This window comes from Haliaeetus albicilla, chromosome 2, assembly GCF_947461875.1.
Source record: "Haliaeetus albicilla chromosome 2, bHalAlb1.1, whole genome shotgun sequence".
NCBI lineage: Eukaryota > Metazoa > Chordata > Aves > Accipitriformes > Accipitridae > Haliaeetus > Haliaeetus albicilla.
The window spans coordinates 53,252,785-53,274,848 of NC_091484.1; the positions used below are offsets into that span (position 1 = coordinate 53,252,785).

The 22,064-nt window shown below is 42.6% G+C and overlaps 1 protein-coding gene and 1 long non-coding RNA gene across 2 annotated transcripts; one reads left to right on the forward strand and one right to left on the reverse strand.

Annotated features, from left to right (window-relative positions):
* Positions 1–5,425: 5,425 nt before the first annotated feature.
* LOC138683219 (uncharacterized) lies at positions 5,426–7,055 on the reverse strand. The gene is made up of 2 exons (XR_011322866.1): positions 6,400–7,055; positions 5,426–6,233 (listed from the first exon to the last, which is right to left on the reverse strand). It is a non-coding gene; the product is annotated as an uncharacterized lncRNA (long non-coding RNA).
* Positions 7,056–7,077: 22 nt separating this feature from the next.
* On the forward strand, positions 7,078–17,656 carry PDK4 (pyruvate dehydrogenase kinase 4). Its single transcript, XM_069774758.1, has 11 exons — positions 7,078–7,301; positions 8,131–8,272; positions 9,309–9,380; positions 9,965–10,149; positions 10,585–10,674; positions 11,204–11,281; positions 11,937–12,013; positions 12,737–12,835; positions 13,122–13,232; positions 13,948–14,061; positions 15,115–17,656. Exons 1-11 carry the CDS (start codon positions 7,154–7,156, stop codon positions 15,256–15,258), a joined length of 1,260 nt encoding a protein of 419 aa, XP_069630859.1. The 5' UTR covers positions 7,078–7,153; the 3' UTR covers positions 15,259–17,656.
* Positions 17,657–22,064: the final 4,408 nt, after the last annotated feature.

A 22,064-nucleotide genomic window follows, 5' to 3' on the forward strand; every position in this document is an offset into this window, starting at 1 on the left:
TCTTCTGGTGGTTTACAGTAGATTTATTGCTTGATCTGAATATTAAAATTTCATAACATTTCTCCAGTACTGAATGAAATAGGAGTAAGCTTATATTTCTTTCTGGGAATGAGGAAATCCCCATATATTCAACCCTACTTAAATATTTATTAATAATGACTAGCCATGACATGGAAGACTTGACAATTCACCCTTCAACAGTAGCTGTGTGAGCGTGTAAAAGGAAATTACGTTTCCTAGCAGGTGTAAAGGGAGATCTTACACATTTCAATGAATCTACTTTTGTGCAGTGAAAATCTATCTTGTTATTAACATAACATTTTCCATCTAAATTTATAATTCAATTGATCTCACAAAAGACAAAGACTTTTTCATCTCTATTTCACAGACTGTACCCTACTGTTAATATGTTGAAATATTTTCTTTCAAAGGCAGCTTTGTGCAACCAATGCCTGCAAACATATAGCTGAATATTTGTACCCAGGCATTATACCCCAGATAGTAGGTAATCAAGATTCGTATCTGCACACATTTTGAACTTTTTTCAAAATAGGCAAATATGTCAGTTAAAACTCTGCTTTCTTCATTCAGTATTTTTGAATGTCTAAGGGTCTTCTCCCATGTAAAAACTAAATAAAATGTATGTTCGTGAATGCCTGCGTATAAATATAATCACCACAGTTCATTTCGAGTATTGGTATAACTTCAACAAGTGAAATAAAGAAACATTAAACTAGTGGGGGTTTTTATGTCACTTTAGGTAGACTGAAATCTTGGACACCAACTACCACTATAGCTCTGATGATTTCATTTTTCAGTTCAGTGACTATTAGATGAGCACTAAACTGAAAAATGTATTTGAAAATGCCAATGTAGATAGAGTAATAAAGAATATTAAAAGAATGACAGTAAAAAGAAAACATACTAATACTGCATAGTGAAACTCTGTGTATTTTGCTAGACTCTAGTATACCATGAGATTAACACGGTTCCACAGTTAATGGAGAGCTTCCCTTGTTTAGGCTCTTCTTAACATTCCAGCAATGTTGCATTGATGATTTACCCATAATTAGATAGCTGTTAGCCATATGACACAAAGATATTGTTGTACTTATTCAGACCCAATGGCAAACAATTTTAATTGTGCAGTGCAACATTTTTTATTGTACTAGTTCTTTATCAGGGCTATTTTAATACACAAGCTTCATTTTCATATTTAACTGCAGCTATTATGGCTTAGCCTGTGGTTATAGATTTCATCAAACAAGAAAACTCCTATAGGGTTACTGTGTGGCTATCTTCTGTAAAGTACATTATAGAAACTCAATCTTTATGAGATCAACTTACCAATATCTGTGAGTTCACACTTCAGTAATAATAGTCACAATGTTGCAAACAGGAAACAAACTTCCCTTGGGTAATCCCAAACATCGTGGGAAACGGCATTCCAGCAATACCATAAACTCCACATCTCTTTTGAAAGGGTGGCCCGACAGCACCGTAGTGAGACCTCTTCTAGATGATGTCTCCTGTCATATCTCAGTATTTCCTAGGCTAAATTTCTTATTCAAGTTCCTATGATGTCAGACACTAAAATAAAATAAATTCTTCCAGATCTGATGAAAGACATGCTGAGAGGGAACAACTGGGGAAACAGAATGCTTTCTAAGATCAGACAAAATAACCTGGAGTAACAGTTCAAGGCTATCATTCAGAGCAGAAACTCAAGCCACCACATCCACTTTACCAAGTATCCTGCTACAGTCAACAGTAACAAGCACAGCTGATGATATAAAAGACTCAGCAAAAACATCTCATCCTCACCCAGAGTGGTTCACATTGGAAAGGAAAAGCAGTATGTGCACCAGTTCAAAGCCCATGACTCGTGTAAGGGTTACAGGTGAAGCCAGAGCTCCTTCTTCTCAGGGTGAGGTGTTTCTTAAGATGTTGAATCCAAAACTTTTAAATTGATTCACCTTGTTCCACTAACTCCCTTCCCATGTTCCTACAGAAAAATATAACTGTTTTCTGATCCTGTTGAAACATATTTAGGCCTTAAAAGTTGTATTCTTTTGGTAACATTCACTTTTTTCTGATTTTTCACAAGTTGTCCACCTTTTCCCTGGTGCTCTTCTCCAGAGCAGGGCTGTTCACAACAAAGGCAGCCATGGCCCAGAGTGGTGGCTGTCCTGACGATACCTTTCCTCTTGGTTTTAACTCTGCATCAGCAGCTCTCATAGAGGATGCCACATGCTTTTCCACAAGAACGGCTACGGTAGCTAGCTGAGGCTGGAGAAGGACTTTTTTTTTGTCCAGCTATATACTTTAGATCGGTGCCAGCCCACACTGAGAGTTCACCTCTATTTCCTCTGCAATGGTGTACTTGGCCGAAGATTACTATTCTCCTACGTAGTAAGCAGACTCCTGAATTCAACATGTTCTAGTCACAAGCTTTTCAAGATAAACACTTTTGAGCAATATTTTATCACAGCTTGAGTCCTAGGTTTTTTTTCCTGAAGGGTACAGCTATACTCCAAAACAGTTTTCTCTTTCTCTACTATCTCTACACTCCAAGTTTGAAATACCCACAGCTAATCTTGTGCAAGCCTCTCGCTATTTTTTGGAAAAGCAATTTTGAAAGCAGTGATCCATTCTCCTTGTCCTTGATTTTAAAGCAGTTGACACAATTTCAGACATGGATAATAAAGGCAGGGAATGAGGAAAAAGGGTGTCTCCTGTTCAGGGCTGGTGGGTTGCCATGCGCATCCTGGTGTTTACAGCTCCAGCTGTAAACAGGCTGCCGGCCGGCCGCAGCTCCAGCAGTAAAATGATCCAGCTACTGTACTCTTGACTTTTGCAAACTATGAGTGAGCGGGGGAGATTGCGCAAGTGCTGGCGCAGCTGCAGGACCTTTCCCTCACTAAACCGGCAGCGGGGCTGGGCACGCCAGCCTGTTTGTGTGCTGCTCCACAACCTTTCACCTACTTTGGCTATTTTGGTTGCGCCGGGAGCCCTCGGCAGCTTGACAGCTCCTGCGGCTGCAGCATTAGGTGACAGAAAGATGAGAATGGGAAGATATGACCCTTGTTTGTAATGCTATTTCTGTCTTTTTTTCCATGCAAAGGGCCGCATGAATATTTAGAAAACAAACGCATTAGTAGATTAAAGTATCAATCCAATTGCCTAAATGCAGACCCATCTGCAGGCAGAGAGTAAGTGCTTTTCCCATGGTACTGCTGGAAATTTCACGAAGTGCTGCGAATACAGCTCATGCCCTTCAGTCATCAGCCCATTCCTTCCGCTTACATTCAAAACTTTCTAATGCTACCATTAATTTCCACCCTGAATACTGCTCCTCCTGGGTCATCATCTTCTCGTCCCTACAAACGCTGAATTAGAAGTTGCCTTTGTCCCTAGTAGAAAATGTTTTTTCCCTCTGGTTTCCCAAGGGAAAAAACTTCAATAATGTTGCCTGTTCACCCATTTGCCACACCATCCCTCCTACCCATTTCAACCAAATTTGAATCAACTTCCTACAAACTTTGTACAAACTGGCAGATGGTTTAGGGAGGAGAGATTCAAATTTTGGTCCACACTGAGGAAAAGGCAGGGGAAACTCGGCCAAGACTCATTCTACTAGCCAGCAGCAACCCCACTAGCTGTCACATGTATTCTGGCTGGTCAGGAGAGGGTACCCAGCCCAGCACATCATACTGTGTCTCCAGCGCTTGTTGGCAGGTGAGTTAGGAAGAAGAGCCTTAAATTTGTGTCCCCACGGGAGAAAAAGGTAGGGCAAAATCTGTCAAGACACCTTCTATTAGACATCAGCAACATAGCCAGTTATCATGCGTTCTGGCTGATAGCCAGGAACACAGCTCTGACCTAAGTACAGCATGTTGCGTCTCTAGCAGTGGGGAGGACATAAGGAACATTGAGGAGGGAGACAGCTGATTGTGATGGATACCAATTAGGAAACAAATGGACAGGAATCCAGGCTTCATGTGTTTCACTCTTCTAGACCCAGCTGTTGTGCAAAAAAGCAGAATGTTAATGCAGCTCCATTTTCTTAAGGATAGTTGGCAAAACATTACTGTGACTGAGCAACTGAAAGCGTTACTGCCTTTTCAAAACTTCCCCCAGGACAGTTCAGAAGAGGAAAGTTAAAATATTAAAGCAGCAGAAATAAGACCCCATCTGATGAATGCCGGACTTCAGAATCTGGTACTGTCTTTCACCATCAAAATCCTGTTCTCCGACACCTGCGCTTGTAACCGTCACGTGCACTGGGGCTTCAGGGGGAAGAGGGAAACAGTGGTTTGGAGAGGAAATAAAATGAGAACAAACAGTACTGCAGTCAAGATAGATTGTGGAGTTATTTGAAGTGGTTACAATTTTCACAGCCTAGTCTTCTTCACATGCAGCTTGGCTGACCATGAATCCTGATATATTCATAGGTCCTTAAAGGTCATCTAGTTCCAACCCCCCCTGCCATGGGCAGGGACACCTTCCACTAGGTTGCTCAAAGCCCCATCCAGCCTGGCCTTGAACACCTCCAGAGAGGGGGAATCCACAACCTCACTGGGCAACCTGATCCAGTGTCTCACCACCCTCACAGTAGAGAACTTCTTCCTTATATTGTTACCTCTGTGCCTAAAACTTAACTGTCTTGCCCAATATTCAGGACAACCCTAACCATTATTTACATATCATTTATATATCAGATGTATCATTTATGTTTACAGGAATGGAAAGTTATATAGTTCAGAACATACTGTAATATATAACCCATCATACAAAGAGCGAGAAGCAAATTTGCATTTTGAAGCAGACAAGCTTCTTCCAGAAGCTCACTGGAGCAATAAAACTCTGTTAGTTGTTGCACTGCTGATGTGTAAAATTCTTGTAGAAGTTTGGTTTGATTTGAAAAGCATCCAGGTTTTGAGTTACTGGAGCCTTGCCCTTTTAATAATTGGGGAAGGCAATACACTTCCTCTGTTTCCTGCAACTATAATTATACTGTTTGTTCAGAGCGAAAATGAATATGTAAGATTTTTGTTCATCCCTTACTGCATATAACTACCAGCAAAACTACGAGAAAACAAGTTGCTGTAAAGAAAAGGAACGTAAACAACAGGAATTATTCCTAGCAGACTTTTTCCCTATTCAGAACAGAGCGTGTAATACAACCACTCAGAAAGGTTATTCAAGTTACTTATGTTAAGCAGGGCCAGCACACCAGCAAATTAAAATAAAGTATCTCAATAGGAACAGAAATAGTGGCCTTATAAACTAGAACAACTGCCTAGTGCGGAGGACTTTCTTGACTCAGATTTTATTGCAAAGTGTCACTCTTGACATTCTTGCATGCCATTGATTAGTGGCTTCAGGAAGAACATGAAACAAAACAGCTATTCTACACATGCTCCATAATTTAAACAACTTTGTATAATATTTTTACTTCCATGAGTCATCTGCAACTTGCAGGCAAACAAAGTTAAAACAGTCAAAAGCAAACTCCAACATCTATTCTTAAATTTTCAACTTCTGGCAACTGCAGGAAAAATCAAAATGGTTACGTTTGCTCTTATTAGATGTCTTCATTTTGCTTCGTTTCATAGGCCAACATTCAATCACTGTGGTAAAACATAATGTATCTGATGGAACAGTAACAGAGTAACTCACCCAATAAAATAATAAACCAGAAAGTGCAGTGGGAGTAGAACAGTAAGCAGGGATAACAGACATAATGACTAAGAAGAGAAAAATGAGATAAAGTTAAAAAAAAAGGTCTAGTGATAAGCTGAAGTGTTCTCCTCTGCCTAGTAAACTAAGTATATGAATATTTTCCCTCCCATGAAAAGAAGTATGGATACTTCTGTGTGTGTAGAAACACACACACACAAAGATTGGACTGAGGACTTGTATGTAAATGTTAAGGCTCTATCCTTTTGTATCGTTGTTTTAATGCCACATGCTCTTGCTGCCACTGCCCAAGATTTAGGATGTCAGGAATTCCTTTGCCGACATTAACTCCATTCTCCGATGCATTATGCAAAGCCTGCCTTGAGTGAAGTGGAGTGGGAGCCTTGGGGAAAAGCCAGGCAGCGCTGGAGATCAGAGCTGCCTGTCGGGTGAAGGGGAAAGGTGTGCAGGTTCTCCCCAGCTCAGCCGTGATCCCGGGCGGCGAGCGGACCGCCAGAGCGCCGCTCGGTCAGTCACCTCTCAGGCCAGCTCTAGAGAGAGTAAGTAAGGGTCACACGGCGATTTGGGACCAGCGCGTCACCGAAGCAGCTGCCTCCAGGTATTTGGTCACTACTAATCCGGGTCACAGCGATGACCTACCAGCCAAGCGCCCCGACCCAGGCCCGTGGTTAGGCTCTAATTTTGGCCCCGTCACACCTCCGCGCCTTCTCTGCGCCGACCCCGGACCTTCAGTGATTCCACCGCTCGCATCCCCCGCGCTCGGCGCAGAGCGACGGCTTCCCCGCCGCTGAACCCACAGGACGCCCGCGTAACCCCTCACGGTCGGCAACGCGGCTGCCGCTGCAGCGGCCGCCGATCCCGGGCCGGGCGGGCCGGGCCCGCTCCCCGCCGCCCGGGGGACCCCCGGCGCCCATTGGCCGCCTCTAGAAGGCCGGCTCCCCCCTCAGCGGCCAATGGGGAGCGGGAGGAGCGCGGGCGCCCTCGGGGGTTGGCGAGGCCGCCCCGCCGCTGACATTGCCCGGCCCCTGCCCCGTCAACAAGGTCGCGGGAGGCGGCGCGGGGCCGGCACCCCCGCCCCGCCCCCGGGCCCCGAGGCTGCCCCGAGGCTGCCCCGCGGCCTCCGCGGCCAGCTCGGCGCCCCCGGCGCTTCCCCCGCGGGGCTGGCGACGCGCCCGCTGCCCGCGGGGACGGGGCGGGGCGGGGGGGGTAGGGAGGGGGGTAAGGGGGAAGCCCCGCCAACGGCTGTCACGAGCCGCCACGCGCGGGGAACGTTCCGTTAGGGGCAGCGGGGCGTGGCCCGCCGGAGCCCCGCCCCCCCGGGGACTGTAAATAGAGGCGGCACGTGAAGCCGCCCGCCACAGGCGAGGGGACAGCGCGAGTCCCACCGGCACCTACCGGATACCCACCCGCCGACTCACACACCCACCGACCCACCGACGCCCCGGGAGCGATGAAGGCCGCCCGGATCGCCCTGCGCACCGCCGCCCCCCTGGCTGGGGCCAGCGGCAGCAGCAGCCGCGGCCGGCTGCCGCGGGAAGTGGAGGAGTTTTCCCGCTTCTCCCCCTCCCCGCTCTCCATCAAGCAGTTGCTGGACTTCGGTGAGAGGCGGGACGAGCAGGGCAGGGCCGGGCCGGGGCGGGGGGTCCGCTCGGCGGGCGACGGCTGCAAGCCCGCCGCTCGGAGGCGCGTCTCCCCGGGGGCTGCGGCGGGAGCGCGGTGCGGGCGCGGCGCTGCTCGGGCCGGGGCAGGCGGCGATCCCCCTGCCCGCCCGGAGGGGTCCGGGCTCTGCCCGCGCTGAAGGCGCTGCCGCCCCCGGCCTGACAACCCAGCGCCAGGGCGGACGGAGGGGAGCGGCCCCTCGGCCACCCCCGGCCTCAGGCACCCGCCGGCCAGTTGCCGGGCGACGGTGAGCTGCGACCGCCTCGGCCAGAGCTGGAGATGCGCTACGGCTCCGTTTCGGTGGTGGTCACGGGATGGGGGGGGCGAGAGTCAAATCAGCTAAGGGGTGTTTTCGTGTTCTGTTAGCCGGGGAGGGGTCATTAGTCTTGCCTGGCCGGAGCGTACAAGCTGTACCCAGATCCGATTACCGCTTTGGCAGCTGCAGAGCCTGTGCTCACATGACATTTTCAGACGTCACCCCAAAGCAGCCCGTGTTTACGAAGGCTGGAGTGCTGCTTCTACAGGATTACAAATAAGTCCCGTGTCTAAATGGGAAACGTACAAGTATTCCTCCCAGAAACACGCTGCCTCTCGCTGTCACGTAAACAACATTCAGCACAAACATATACTTAGGCTTAGGAGAACTGTCCAGTAATAATGCAGTGATTGTAAAGGAATATAGTACTGAAGTCTGTGGAAAGACAGAGCGATTTGTAGTTGTACCTTGATACTTCTTACACAAATTTTTTATTTTGGACTTATTCATAGGCTCAACTAATGGATGTGAGAGAACGTCTTTTGCATTTTTGCGACAAGAACTTCCCGTGAGGTTTGCAAACATCCTGAGAGAAATTGAACTTCTTCCTGATAAACTACTAGGCACTCCATCAGTACAATTAGTAAAAAGCTGGTAAGTAAGAACTACCGGAATTCAGCCTGTAAAATAACATAGCTTTGACAACTTGGTTGTCATAGACTTTTTTGAATAGTAGAAGACAATAACAAAGTACACTAGAAATGTAGTTCCTTCATCCAAGCTGAATTGCAAGTTGTTATAAACTGTCCTTTTTTAGCATACTAAAATTAAATTGAAAAACAACATACATTGTTATTTTTAAATAGTTTTGGTTTGGTTTTTTTAACAGTTTGAAATCGTGAGATTTGCTCTACCAGCTTTCTCTTTAAGAAGGGAGAGAAGAAAACGTTTTCTGTTTTCACATAGCATTATGGCCCCTCAGAGCTACACAAAAATGGGAAAGCAAGCTATATACTTGTTTGGGTCTCTCACCGATGGAATTACTAACAGAGCTTCCGTTCCATAGCATATTGCCTTGGCCTGTGCAGCAAGTGTTTGGAATTCAGTTAACACAATCTCTGCAGTTCACACAGTGGTTGAATCTGATCTAACCTTGCTTTACTGGCACAGTTGCAGCACTTGCAAGGATGGCTGACATAAAGGGCAAAAGCATTAGAGTGAGATCCAGAAACTGTTCTTAATCTAGCAAACAGGTGTGCCTTTGCAGTATGTGTCAAGGCTGTCAGATGTTGGCACAAGAGGCTCAAGTACTTAGCTTGTGCTGAAGCTGATCAGATTTGGAAAAATTTTGCTTAGGTGGCTTCCTGATCAGTGTTTTCATTTGGACCTTCTTTTGAAACACCTCTCTTCTCAAGAATTGTAAGGGGATACTACATACCTAAAGTGAGGGTTTAGATTCCTTTCTGGGTGGCAGGCACAAGAAAGGACTTTGAAAACTTACAGGGTTCAGGCGGTCAGGAAGTGTCCATCTGTGATTCTGTACTTGGATGGAACTTTGATTCTTCAAAAATACTTCAAACTTCTAGCTGACTTGTTAAGAGTAATGATTTGTGCAATAAAGTATTTTTCCTGTTCTAGACTAATAAGAATCAAACTAACAGCATATATTTCTTGTTTTCTTTTTCAATAGGTACATCCAAAGCCTAATGGAGCTGGTTGAGTTCCATCAGAAAAGCCCAGAAGACCAAAAAGTCTTATCTGAGTAAGCTTTTAATTTGTTTCTTTGAACTTTTGATCTCGCATTCCACTTTTCACAATGTAGTCAGTTTAGAATGACAGCTGTCATGAGCTGAATTTGATAATCTAGCATGAGGTGCTGTGCGTAGAGCAAGCTGGTTTAAATCTGATCATGTTTAGCAATGTTGCAAATAAATATGACCCCTTGCACCTTGGTTTCAGGGCCATACTACCCCTTGAACTGTCATGACAGAGAAATATCAACAAAAATTATCTGCGATGTCACATCCCTGCTTCTCTCCAAGATGTCAGCTAGGTGTCTTTTTCCCTTCCTCCCATTCTCCTCTGCTCAAACTATTATGAGTGAGTAAACAGGCAGTGAATTTGACATGGCTAATGATTACTCCTTTTGGATTAAAAATATCAAACTCTTCTGGTTTAGGTCAGTGACGGATTACTTTTAAAAGAATGAAAAAATAGACTGTACTTTAAGGTTAAGGTTGTTATGCACTTATCTGTGCTGCTGGTGGATTAGATAATGACATTGTACAAAGCTTGCCTCCATGTAGTCTTAGAATAATGTTCTAAAACGATCTCTTTTTGACCTAGCTTTATAGATACATTAATTAGAGTCCGAAACAGACATCATGATGTGGTTCCTACAATGGCACAAGGAGTAATTGAATACAAAGACACTTATAAAGTAGATCCTGTCACCAATCAAAACATTCAGTATTTTTTGGATCGTTTTTACATGAGCCGTATTTCTACACGGATGCTAATGAACCAACACAGTAAGTAGAAATTTTTACCTGAGGAAAAACTTCAACCTAGTGAGAAACATGTTAATGTAAACATTTCTTAAAACCATTGGAGATCTGCCTCAGATAATTTTGTGTGACACTGAAAAGTTAGAAACTGAGTGTATGACTTACGAAAGTAATGCGAAAACTTGTTTTCTGGACTACAGACTAATTGTATTAAGTCTTGTGCGGAATGTGCAGGGATCTCATTCTTTACATCTGAAAAGCCTTTAGATGTTGAACTACAGAAAAGCCAACATAGTTTGCTGGCAGTAGAAAGAGTTTTTAATTCACAAAAGGCACAAACAACACTCAGTATTTTATATGTGATTATGTGTTGTGATCACACTGAATTATTCTAAATTTAAGGCTTCTTTAACATACAGTATTTGGGATTAAATACCATATGTTTTTCATTTCAAACAGCCCTTCTTTTTGATGATAAATCTGGCTCAGGGCACCCAAGGCACATTGGAAGTATTGATCCTTGTTGTGACGTTGTTGAAGTAGTGAATGGTACGTATTCTCAGAGCCTTAACATTTCTCTTAGTGATCAGTATTTACATCTTATTGCAAGCAATTAGGGTAACCAACATGTGTTGTATAGGATGCTGACTGTTTTTTGTTGAAATAGCTGAAAGCAGTCTATCAAAACATGAGCTTTTATAGGACAGAATTTAAAATACAAAGCACCAATTAGAAATGTGTTGGAATAAGGCCTAGCAAGTGACAGATGAAGTGGGAGTTAAAGTTGTCTGTGGTGTTGAGATCGGCCTTACCTACTGATAGATAACAGATGTGTCTGTTTTACCAAATTATCAAATTGTTCTGAAGATTTGCCCATGCTGCTGTAATTGCCTATTTGTTCTCAGTTTTTACTGCACATAGTGGATGCAATGTTATCATTCCTTTGAGACACAGGCTTAGAGTGTTCCACACCTTAGCAGCTACTGCAGTTAAAAATCATATTTTGCCATGCATTAGAATGAATTTCTACAGTTTTTGATACTACACTTCACATATTTTATTTCAATAAATATTTCAGATGCTTTTGAAAGTTCCAAGATGTTGTGTGACCAGTATTACTTAACATCTCCAGAACTGAAACTTAACCAAGTGAATGGTAAGATGAGAGCTTTTACATCTGTCTTCCTATTGGTAGCCAAACTGCAGCTTTTACTGAATCAAAAGGCTCTCATTTCTGAGCCATAATGGTACATACCAGTTGATCTGTCTTTGGCTAGTTCCTCTTCATTTTCTGTTACAGGCACCTCATTTAATCTCCTGTGTTAGAACCCAAATGTCAATGTATCTTAAACACTAGATTTCCTGAGGTAACATTTAGGAATTTGAGAGAAGCAAGACTAACCTGTACTTAAAGTAACATAAGTTGCTAGAGAGGAGCTCTGTCTCTGGGGTGAGGAAGTGGGGCTATTGACTGACATACTGGTTCTGGTCCAAGCTGCCTGCATGTGTCTGACCTCAGGCAGTTTGCTTAACCTCTGAAATTCTTTAATTGTAAAAGGGAATTAATACTTGATTTTTTTTTTTCAGTTTATTTGAAACAAAACTGTTATTAACCAAGTGGCAATTACAATCTAAACACTGTCAGGAGTGCATAAAGTTGTTCGCTCATTTTAGAGGGAAAAAAAACAAAACTGAAACTTGGTTTATTTTGTTTGTTTTGGCATACGGCTTGCTTATTTTAAAATTTGGATACAATACAGAAAAATTCCATCACCCTTTTAAATCTTGCTTGTATTTTTCCCTTCCTCTAGGAAAATTTCCAGGAGAGCCAATTAACATTGTATACGTTCCATCTCATCTTTTTCACATGCTTTTTGAGCTCTTCAAGGTAAGTCAGTACAAGCTTGCTTCTTCCTTTAGTAGTCTGAGCTGGAGTCAATACTTAAAATCGCTAGCTACGTCTGAATGAAGTAAAGCTCTGCATAGGACAGTGAGATTTCTAAAATTTTCTTATTTGGGGAAATAGCTTTGGCAGTTGGGAAAGGAATGATTGCAGTTTGTAGGAGAGTATTTGGATGCTTTCATGCGGTGGTAAATGGGACAGGGTAAGGGAGAGAGAGTAAAAGTGGGACATGGGCTTGTGACCAGTGCTAATCTTCTGCTTTTAGTGGTTACATCTGTGGTGCAGGTTTGCTCTGGTGCCTTTTCTGTGGAGTGGGTGATAACATCTTGAAGTAGTGAATGGGGCTGAACTAATATGCTGCCAACACGGGGTGCAGAATTCTGGCAGCTTTTAGCAACTCCTGAACTCTGCTCTTCTCCAGAAACCTGGATACTTCTAAGGGACTTATGTTAATTAATTTACATTGGCTGAGTTATGTTGGGCAAGAACAGTGGTAATCTTTCACACATAGAAGAGTCTTGGCTATGCTTAGTCACTTTTAGGTGTGAGGCCTCCTCTGCTCCTGTTAACGTTAAATTGCTAAGTGTGTTGCTTAGGAACTAGGCACTGATAGGAATAGAGGGTAATGGTGCTCAGCCTCTGCGTAACACGGGTATGATTTTAAGTACGTAGATCCAACACTGATAATGGTAACCTTCTTTTCCATAGAATTCAATGAGGGCAACTGTTGAATTCCAAGAAAACAGTCCTTCCCTTTCTCCAGTTGAAGTGACAGTTGTTCTAGGACAAGAAGACCTGGCAATTAAGGTATTTTGTTGGCCTACTACAATATGGGCTTAATGTAATCTTTATGATTTCATATGCTGCAGCAAATTCTATTAAAACAACTTCCAGCCTCTGACAACAGATTAAAGATACTATGCATGAGCATTCTGTTGATAGCCTCCATTTAGCACAGTTATCTAACTGAAAAATAATATGCTGCAAAACAAATGTTTGCATTTATTACTATTGGGAAGGTTTGTTCAAGCAACAGCATTTTAAATACCATTCTTAGTATGTGATTGTAGTTAACTTTATTCTCTCAAATCAGATCTCAGACAGAGGAGGCGGTGTTCCAGTAAGGAAAATTGAGCAGCTGTTTAGCTATATGTATTCCACAGCACCAAGGCCAAGGATGGATGATGGTCGAAATACTCCTCTTGTAAGATATTTTCAATACTCATGTTGCTAATAAGGTTGCTGTAAGTGTTGAACAGATTGGTAGGTTAATAAATAAGGAAATGCTATGTCCACTCTACTGCTTTGTGGGGTATGCAAAGATTATTGAGCCTCATAAATATGAATTAACATTTTCTGAAACAGATTTTTAGTATCTAGGTTAGTGGACAAAAATATGCTCTTAAAGATATAAACAAAGAAGAACATTCCAACCTGAATCTAACCCTGGTTTTTTCTTATACTCCAATGACAGTAATTTACTTGGTCTTCACTCCCATTCAGTCCTCAAACTTATAAACTATGCTGTCTTTATGGAGGCTAGCACAACTGGAATAGGCTTAGACTATTGTTGTTTATCTACCAGTAGCAAATTTCTTTTACTAATCAAGCTGTACTTGCAAAAACGGGGGAGGGAAAATACAGAAATGTAATGTGTGAAAGTGGGATATGTATATAAACCCTCCCTCTTCCATGGAGATTTGTTGGGTTTTTTCTTTCTTGTGGTTTTGATTTTTTTTAATGGTCAGTTTCAATATTCTATATGAAACTGAGTAGACATGTCTGTTTTCTTTTAAGAGAAGAGGAAGTGCAAAGGACTTTAACACTTTAAAATCTCTGAACACTCTCCAGCTATTTAATTTTAAATCATAAGAGCTAGGAAAAAAATAAATTAATTTTGTCTTTTACTTTATTTTTAGGCTGGCTTTGGGTATGGCTTGCCAATTTCTCGTCTGTATGCCAAATACTTTCAAGGAGATCTAAATCTCTACTCCATATGTGGTTATGGAACAGATGCTATTATCTACTTGAAGGTATGTATTTTGATTTGGTTAAATAAAAGATAACTACCATTAATGCAGTGATGTAACTACTCGGTATCATTTTAAGGTAAACAAACTCCCTGCTCGTGAGTAGAAAAGCTCCCATTTTTATTAAGAAATGCCAGTAAGATTTGTAACTGGTATCTAGAATTAAAAAGGTCACTTGGCTTTAACTAGTCTACTTGAAAAACTACTAGCGAGAGCCCTGCTTGTTTTCAGATTGTATTAATATTTGTTATCTATTGGTTCATGGAATACAAAGTGCCAGAAGAAAGTGAAGTAACAGAAAGGTGTGAGCAACACATCTGGTTTCTTTACTGTTGTTTCTCTACTGACAACCAGAAAGTCTGTATAAACTAATACTTAAAGACTCTAGTATCTGGTCCTATTCAACATCTGCTATGTAGTCCATATATGGGATTCAGATACCAGTAATCTTGAATACCTGGCATATAACATGCACTGCTGTTTTTATAAAAAGTAACCTGGAAAAAAGGGCTACATATTCTTTTCTACTTTCTGTGCTTACTCATGGGAAAAAGTTGTTTTGAATTTCTTCTAGTAAACCAAAAACATAGTTCCAAGCACACTGAAGCACAACCAGAGAAGCAGTACAAAAGGAAGAGACAGTTTGACTATCTATGTGTTACATCTGTATTTAACAATTTCCCAATATAATATGAATTTTTTTTAGCTGCAAAATATGAAAGTAGGAAAGGAACATATTTTAAAATTTCTCTGGAGTTTGGTAAATGAAAGTTCTTTTCCATGTCTTCCAGGACTATCTTGAAACCAGGTTACAGGGTAATTCTTCAGGCCTATAAAAAAATGCATAAATATGATTTGATGTTACTGCATTTGTACTGCCCAATTATCCAAAGCAAACATAGATACTGAAGCAGATAAACTACTGCATCTATTGTGTAAATAACTTTGGTTTGTAGTGTCACTGGCTTAACACTTGAAACATACTGCATGAATTTTTGAAAAGTGGCATTATTGAGAGGTAGAAACCAAGTAACATTTTTTCCTTCTTGATTTTAGGCCCTATCAACAGAATCAGTAGAAAAACTCCCAGTTTTTAACAAATCAGCTTCCAAGCATTACCAGGCTACCTCAGAGGCAGATGACTGGTGTGTCCCAAGCAAAGACCCAAGGGATGTATCAAAGCAGAGTGCAGCTCTCTGAAGAGAAGTTGGGATTGAGGCACCCATGGGGATCAAGCTGGCTTCTCAAAGACTAGTGTTTGGAAGTACTCGTCTACCTCCAAACAAAATTCTTCAGTTTCAGGACTGGCAGAAGAGAAAGAAGGCAAGGCTGTTATAGCCTAGGCTGTATGCACTGAATGTGAAATCTTGCTGTGGACTTCAGATGAGGAAAATAGCGCGTATGTCTTTAAAGAAGAGATGTACATAGAGGAAAATCAGACTATTTTTCATACGATCAAAGACTTGAAGTGGTAGAGGTGTGCAATTTTTGAGTCCTGTTTAATGCTTGAATTCTGAATACTGATAAATGTCAGTTATGCTTGTGTATATTTTTCTTCTAGAATAGTTATCAGTGGTTCATCTTATTACAGAACTTCTCGGGTAATAGATAACACCTGTAATTTAAAGCTGTAGTTGTAACATTTGGAAAAGATCCATTTAACATGGCAGTCTTGTAGCAAGGTACAAACAACATTCACATACAGCCTGACTGGAAGGGAGGGAGCCCTGGGAGGTAGGGAGAAAGTGTTTTCCATATATATAAGGAAGTCCTGTTTAAGAAAAAACTCTATTCCAGTAATAATTCTTATGTGATGCCTTGCTCTGTGAGTTACATTGCTAGATTTTTTTTAAGTTAAGCTGTTCCTGGAAAAACTAGCCAAGTAAGGCTCCTGTGCATAAGGTAACTAACAAAGAAATCAGGATATTTTCAAAAGCTACTGGAAAGAAATGGAAAGCTACTGGTTATAGCAGCTATAAGGTTAGGCTACATCTAGCCTACATCCCCACACTCCAGAAAGCATGTGCCATGTAAGTCAGTTAGGATTTTCCAAGAACTGAAGTCAGACATGCAAGTTGAATGGAAAGGTTTTGGTGATCTGTATTATGTAAGCATGATGTGGGAAGCAGCATATGTAAAACATGGTCTCGTGGTTCCTTTTTGTCATGCTGTTAGAAGATTAGTGGCTCAGTACACTAAACCAAAATCTGCCTATCGTCTTTGTCAAATTTGTATTGGACCACACCAGCTCAAAGAGGTATATGGGGGTTCTACACCCTGAAAGCTGTGATGAGCACTGAAGGTCTGTTTGAAAGGTTTTCAGGAAGAATGGTCTTGGAACAAGAATTTCATTCTAAGAACTGTTCATTGCAATGGAAAGGGCTTAGGAAATGAGAAGTTTCGAAATACGAACAGCACTGAAAATGATAGAGTAACTTCTATGAACAGCAAAATAATCGGGAATTGTCACAGGAACAGTGCCAGTGGGAGAGAGCTGTTGGGAAAAATAGTCCATTCCTAATAAGCTTCTTCCTTCCCCATCTTTCTGCATTTTTCCCCTTACAAGCAAGGTAAACTTAATGACAGAATAGAAGTTAAACTATTGGACATTGCCAAACTGGCCTGTCAAAGTTCACCAGGGCTGTATAATATTACTTGATTTTTTTTTTAACTAATTAGCATATTAGCTTAAGTGTCTATGATCCTTTGCAAGAAGTTGCAAGTACAGTATTTAAAGCATCCTGCTCAGCTGTATGGCAGTTTTCTAAACCAGATTTGTACTTGTTGGACAGAAAGCCACTCCATACCCTACTGTGAATATCGAATATTTTTTAATAGAAACAAGAGAAAGCTGGAACTACCTTTGTGTTCTAAAAGTCCTGTTGGGATAGATTCCTCCATCAAAAATAAAAATGTATTTCATTTCTTAAAAAATAAATTTAGAAGTATTGGTGATAACTGCTGAGCACAGTGACTTCAGTACTGCATCAAGGCTGTTTTTATCCCAGTGAATAAGCTGCAGTCACCAGATCATGTATCTGAGATAAGCTCAGTGAATGAAATGGATAATAAAAGTAAAATATATTTGTCTAGAATATACAGGTGTGAAAAAGCTGCCTTCACTGCCATAATACACTTGAGTGTTGAATACAAGGTTACAAAAACATACCTAGGTAGTTGTTGTCAAGTAAGCACAAATTATACCTCTCTGTCTGCACCCGGTAATGCTTGAACATGAGTTGTGATCTCATGGTATACTGTACATCTGTAACATAGCTGCAGCTCCTCCAGGTAGGAGCTGTAACTTCTCTCTCAAAGCAGCTGAAGCACAGGGTTCCTGTAAACATATCTGTAATGTTGCTTGCAGAGAGAAGCTGCAGAACACATTTCAGGATGCAGACAGAGGTATGTATAGCAGTTAAGGACCCCATGTGGAATCTCAAGTATTAAAAATTACTTAAGGGCTATCTACCTAGATAATAGAGGACCTCTTTCAGCATTTACTGAATTTTTATTCCTGAAAGTAAAGCTGTAGTATTAAGCCTTTTACTTGGATGTAGATGTTTAAATAATTTTATAATAAAATCTTCTAAATGGTTGCCTAGCATCTGTTTTCTTTTAAGAAGTCTAGTGCAAGCAATGGCCTTTTTTATTTTAAGTCTTGCCAAGCAGAGTTGAGCAAAGCAACTTTCATACTGTTTCAAATAGATGTAGCAGGGGAGAGAAACACTGAAACAGTCTGCTTACCCTTAATGTAGTTTATGTAGTGCCTAAAATCAGTGCATCACCTCACATTACCTTTTTAATTAGGAAGCATTCATCTTCAGAAATGAGACTTGAGAATCCTTCATCAGTGCACATTCTACCCTCTAAAATACCTATTTTTTGTTCAGCTGTAAAGAAAGTGAAAATTCATGACTAGTTTTACATAAAAAAAGACGTCCATCATCGAGTCTATATTTAACAAATGACTTTTTCCACAGACTAAGTGAAAGCCTCTCTTCCAGCTCGGAAGCAATGGGACAACTGGCTTTTAATAGCTGGTTTGTAAGAGAATAGTAGTTACCAGACAGAACAGACTGTGCCATGACAAAACAGTCCTGTACACCTGGTGCTTTAGCAGACTTGTGTTTACCTGGGAATGTCCTGCATCTCCCTTAATTTTAAGAAGATAGAATAACTGTAAAAATGCATGTAGGTACTTTACCTGAGAGAGAAGAGGTAAAAAAACAGCCAGACTCTGGGAGTCTGGCAGTAAATCTACAAGTGACAGTCTTGTGTGCCGAGTTTCCCCTTCTTAATGATGTTTTTTCATCGTAACAATGTTTTTTCACATGTAATGCCAGGGAAGCAGATCAGATGGTGTAAACCTTAAGCATTTTGCAATTACAGAAATGTACCACTCTGACATACATCAGTATGTCAGGTGTGTTGGGAGAAACAACCCAGAGCTAAAGTACACCAGGGACTTTTAATAAACTACTACAGAAAACAAAAGAAAACCAACAACAAAAACACCTGTTGTGTTTTCTTTTCCCCATCCACCTTTACTGTCTTGCAGTCCCTAGAGACAGGACTAGCACATTTCCCTCCAGGTTCTTCCAAGCAGAAATACATATACATGCATTCTATACCTCACCCACGGCAGGCTCAGGAGACATACAGGCTGCACGTGGGAGCCAGGCATGCCGCAGACGTGGCAGGGATGCACCTGACTCGCTGTGCGGCCCCGTGTCGAGCACGCAGCTGCAGCAGGCAACGTGCGGTCTCTCCGCAGCATGCTGCTCACAGGCTATTAGTTCCAGCCAAGCTCCTGCAGTCCAGAAGGCATCAGAAGTTGAAATGATTTTTTTTTTTCCTTCCCCCGCACAAACCCAGTGAGTGACAGAGGCCACGCACCTGGTTCCTGATTCAGCAAAGCACTGGAGGTACAGGACAGGCTTGCTTCTAGCACATCAGAGGTTCACTGAAATCAGCAAGTTTACTCATGGCTAAAAGGCATTCTGCTTTTGCAGGAGATAAGCAGATGTTGCACTTTCTCCCTTTGCCCCCCGATCAGGACGTTACAAAGCCAGCTTCCTGATGTCAACAGAAACCACGCCAAAGCACCCTATGTTTTCTCTTCCAGATCATTAGCTAAAATGCGTACACCGATTTTGTTAGTGGTGCCTTGGGCACATGTCCAGACTAATCTTCCCAGAGCCTTGATAAGCGGTTGTTCATTATCATCTTTTTCCTATCACTTAACCAAGCTTTCAAATCCACCAGACTTTGCCCTTAGCGTGCAATAATGTCCTTCCAAGAGCATTATTACAAAACAAGCTTTGCTACCTTTGATAAGAAACACCACTGGACTGGAAAAATAGATTTTTTTTTTTTTTTCCCTTACAGTAGTGATGATGACTTGAGAGGATCAGGTTATAACCCCCAAGAATTGTCGGCCCTTAAACTCTTGAGCAGTTTTGGCAAACAGAAGGCAGAACTTGGCAGTTTATGATCCCTTGTCTCAGCTAATTTGGAGGGGTGGGGGGGAGGAGATGGTGAAGAGCAAGGGCCACACTTCTGGGTTAACATCTTTGGGTTTGCATTCCCCAAAACCTGGCAACCTAATTTTAGATGCCTATATCCCAATCCTGTATTACAGGCCCTAAGGTGGCTTTGCACGTCTGTGCTGGTACGCACATTCAGGACAGAATGACTGGCTCAGTACCTGGCCAGACGCTGCTCCTTCTTGCAGTCAGCAAAGAGAAAGCAGGACACCCCGGCAGGCAGTCTCAGTCGGTCCTGCTTCTCTCCACTCACCTCATAGGGAGAGAAGGGCAGAAAATCCCCACGGGCAGTCTGAATTCTTCACTGCAGTCTCGAATGTTGGATGGCACAGCAAGAGGCTGGAACACAGTTCTGGGTCTTCAGAATATTCTGAGGCTTCTTAATAATGTTATATTTTTATATAAGTAGAAAAATATGTATGGGGTATCAGGAGCTGCTCCTCACCAACTTTCCTCAATATTCCTTCTGCAGCTATGAAAGAAAACCAAAACAGAGTGCAACAAATTGGCCTGCATGGAATTAGCACAGGTTATCCTGTGTCACTCCCTTGTTTTGCAGTTCCTAGCAGGATGAGGCAAGAAAATAAAGGACCTACCTGATTTCCTGCTGTGTGAGGGGGACAGCCTCGAGGAACGAGCCTCACGCTGCCTTCCTGGAGTCATGTCCAGTTGAAAACCCAGACAGACCTGTGATGCGGGAAACAGCAAGAGGAGTGACCACCACTCCCACCATTTGGGGCTGCAGAGCATTCTCCTGGAAGGCAACAAAGAGTTTCTATTTTAGGACAGCCATACTTGAAGTTACGTTAATATGATACATCCAGATATGCCCTGTCTGAAAGGCTCCAATAAGAAAATCAAGTTAAAAAAGATAATTGTTTTCATTGTTGTTTATAGGTTGGGCTTTCTGTACTGTGTCACATTAGGGGACCGGGCCTGAAAACTGAGGACCTTGGTGTGGGATTCAGCACACCAAGTACGACACCTTATCATGACACTATGTACGTGTCTGTATGTATGTGCCAAGGTGTGGGTTGGATATCTAAGCTCCCTCTCATGACCAGAGTCGATGTATCCAGAAGACCCCAGAAAGCTATCAGCTCCTTCTGAAGCAGACACCTACTTCTGGCCAGCTGAATAGGTCTCCTGCCTTCAGTGGCAGAGTTCAACTGACTGTGATGGGACCATAGACACCTGGGGCACATGTAGGCACCTGCGTTCAGATGGCTTCAGCTGTGAGCTGCCTCCCAGCTAATACAGTTACCTAAAAATAGACGCCTGGTGCTATATGAGGAACCCTGGAGTACTCCTCCTGTCTCTCATCTGTCACTCCAGAAGACCAGAGATCTTCCACAGGTCCTTTGTGACATCTGCCAGTCCCATGCAAATACCTTGTATGGACCCTCTTGGCTTTCTCGAGTATCAGTGACTGTATATGTTTAGGTGAATGACTCAAGTCCCCTTACTAGTTTTGGGTCATTGCAGGAGGCTGGAAATACAGAGCTCAAAACAGCGTCACTGCTGTGTCATTGCTGGCCAGGGTGGATAGGTAATGGAAAATCCCAGACAATAATTACCCTGCAGCAAATGCCAGGGGGATCACTGCAGAGGAACTGGGTGGCTGCTGGCACAAGCTGTGTCAGCCTGGAGCTGCCTCTGCGCAGCTTGTCACCACTGGCTGCATTTCCCAGCATCGCAGGTCTTTCTGGGTTTGGGGCTGGCCATGGTGCCACACGACCGCAGGAGACAGCATGAGGCTCATCAACCGGGGCTCTGCACCCCACAGGGCAGCAGTGCTGCCCAAGAGCTCCGAGCCACACTCACTCTGCCTGGGACACCCAAATACCAATTACTGGGCAGACCTTTTACAGAAAATTAGGAGCTAACTGTAGCTGATGCTGGTTGTTAAATACCATGAGGCATACTGAGAAATCAGATGCATTGAAAGCTGTTTTCTGAGTGTTTAGAGTGGCTTTCTCTTCCTAGCAGCTTTACCGTCCACAACAGCCCTGGTTGATTTTTAACAAATTAACTGGGAAACAGGGTGGAATACCTGGCAGGGATACTTGTCCTTTCCTCCAACCGCTGTGGCACACAGCACGATTAGTAACGTGTATTGCAAAGGGTATTGGTGACCCAGAGTCACTCCCCTGCTTACAAAGGGTATTACTGGAGGAATTCAACCTTCATGCGGGGGTGGATCAGATGGTTTATACCACTCTGGGTAGTAACAGACATGTGTCATTGCTTCACAGACCATAGGAAGCTGTTTGCTTAGGCATAAAACTGAATTTGTGTTGACACAGAAGCACTTGTTTGTGCTTAGTTAGGACCTGTTATAAAACACTCTGAACTCACCGGACAATTTTCCCTTGCTTCAAATCAGTTTTGCCTCAGGTTTTACATAAATATGTGATGAAGAAAGCTTCATTTTCAAGCTCTGACCAGGGACATTCC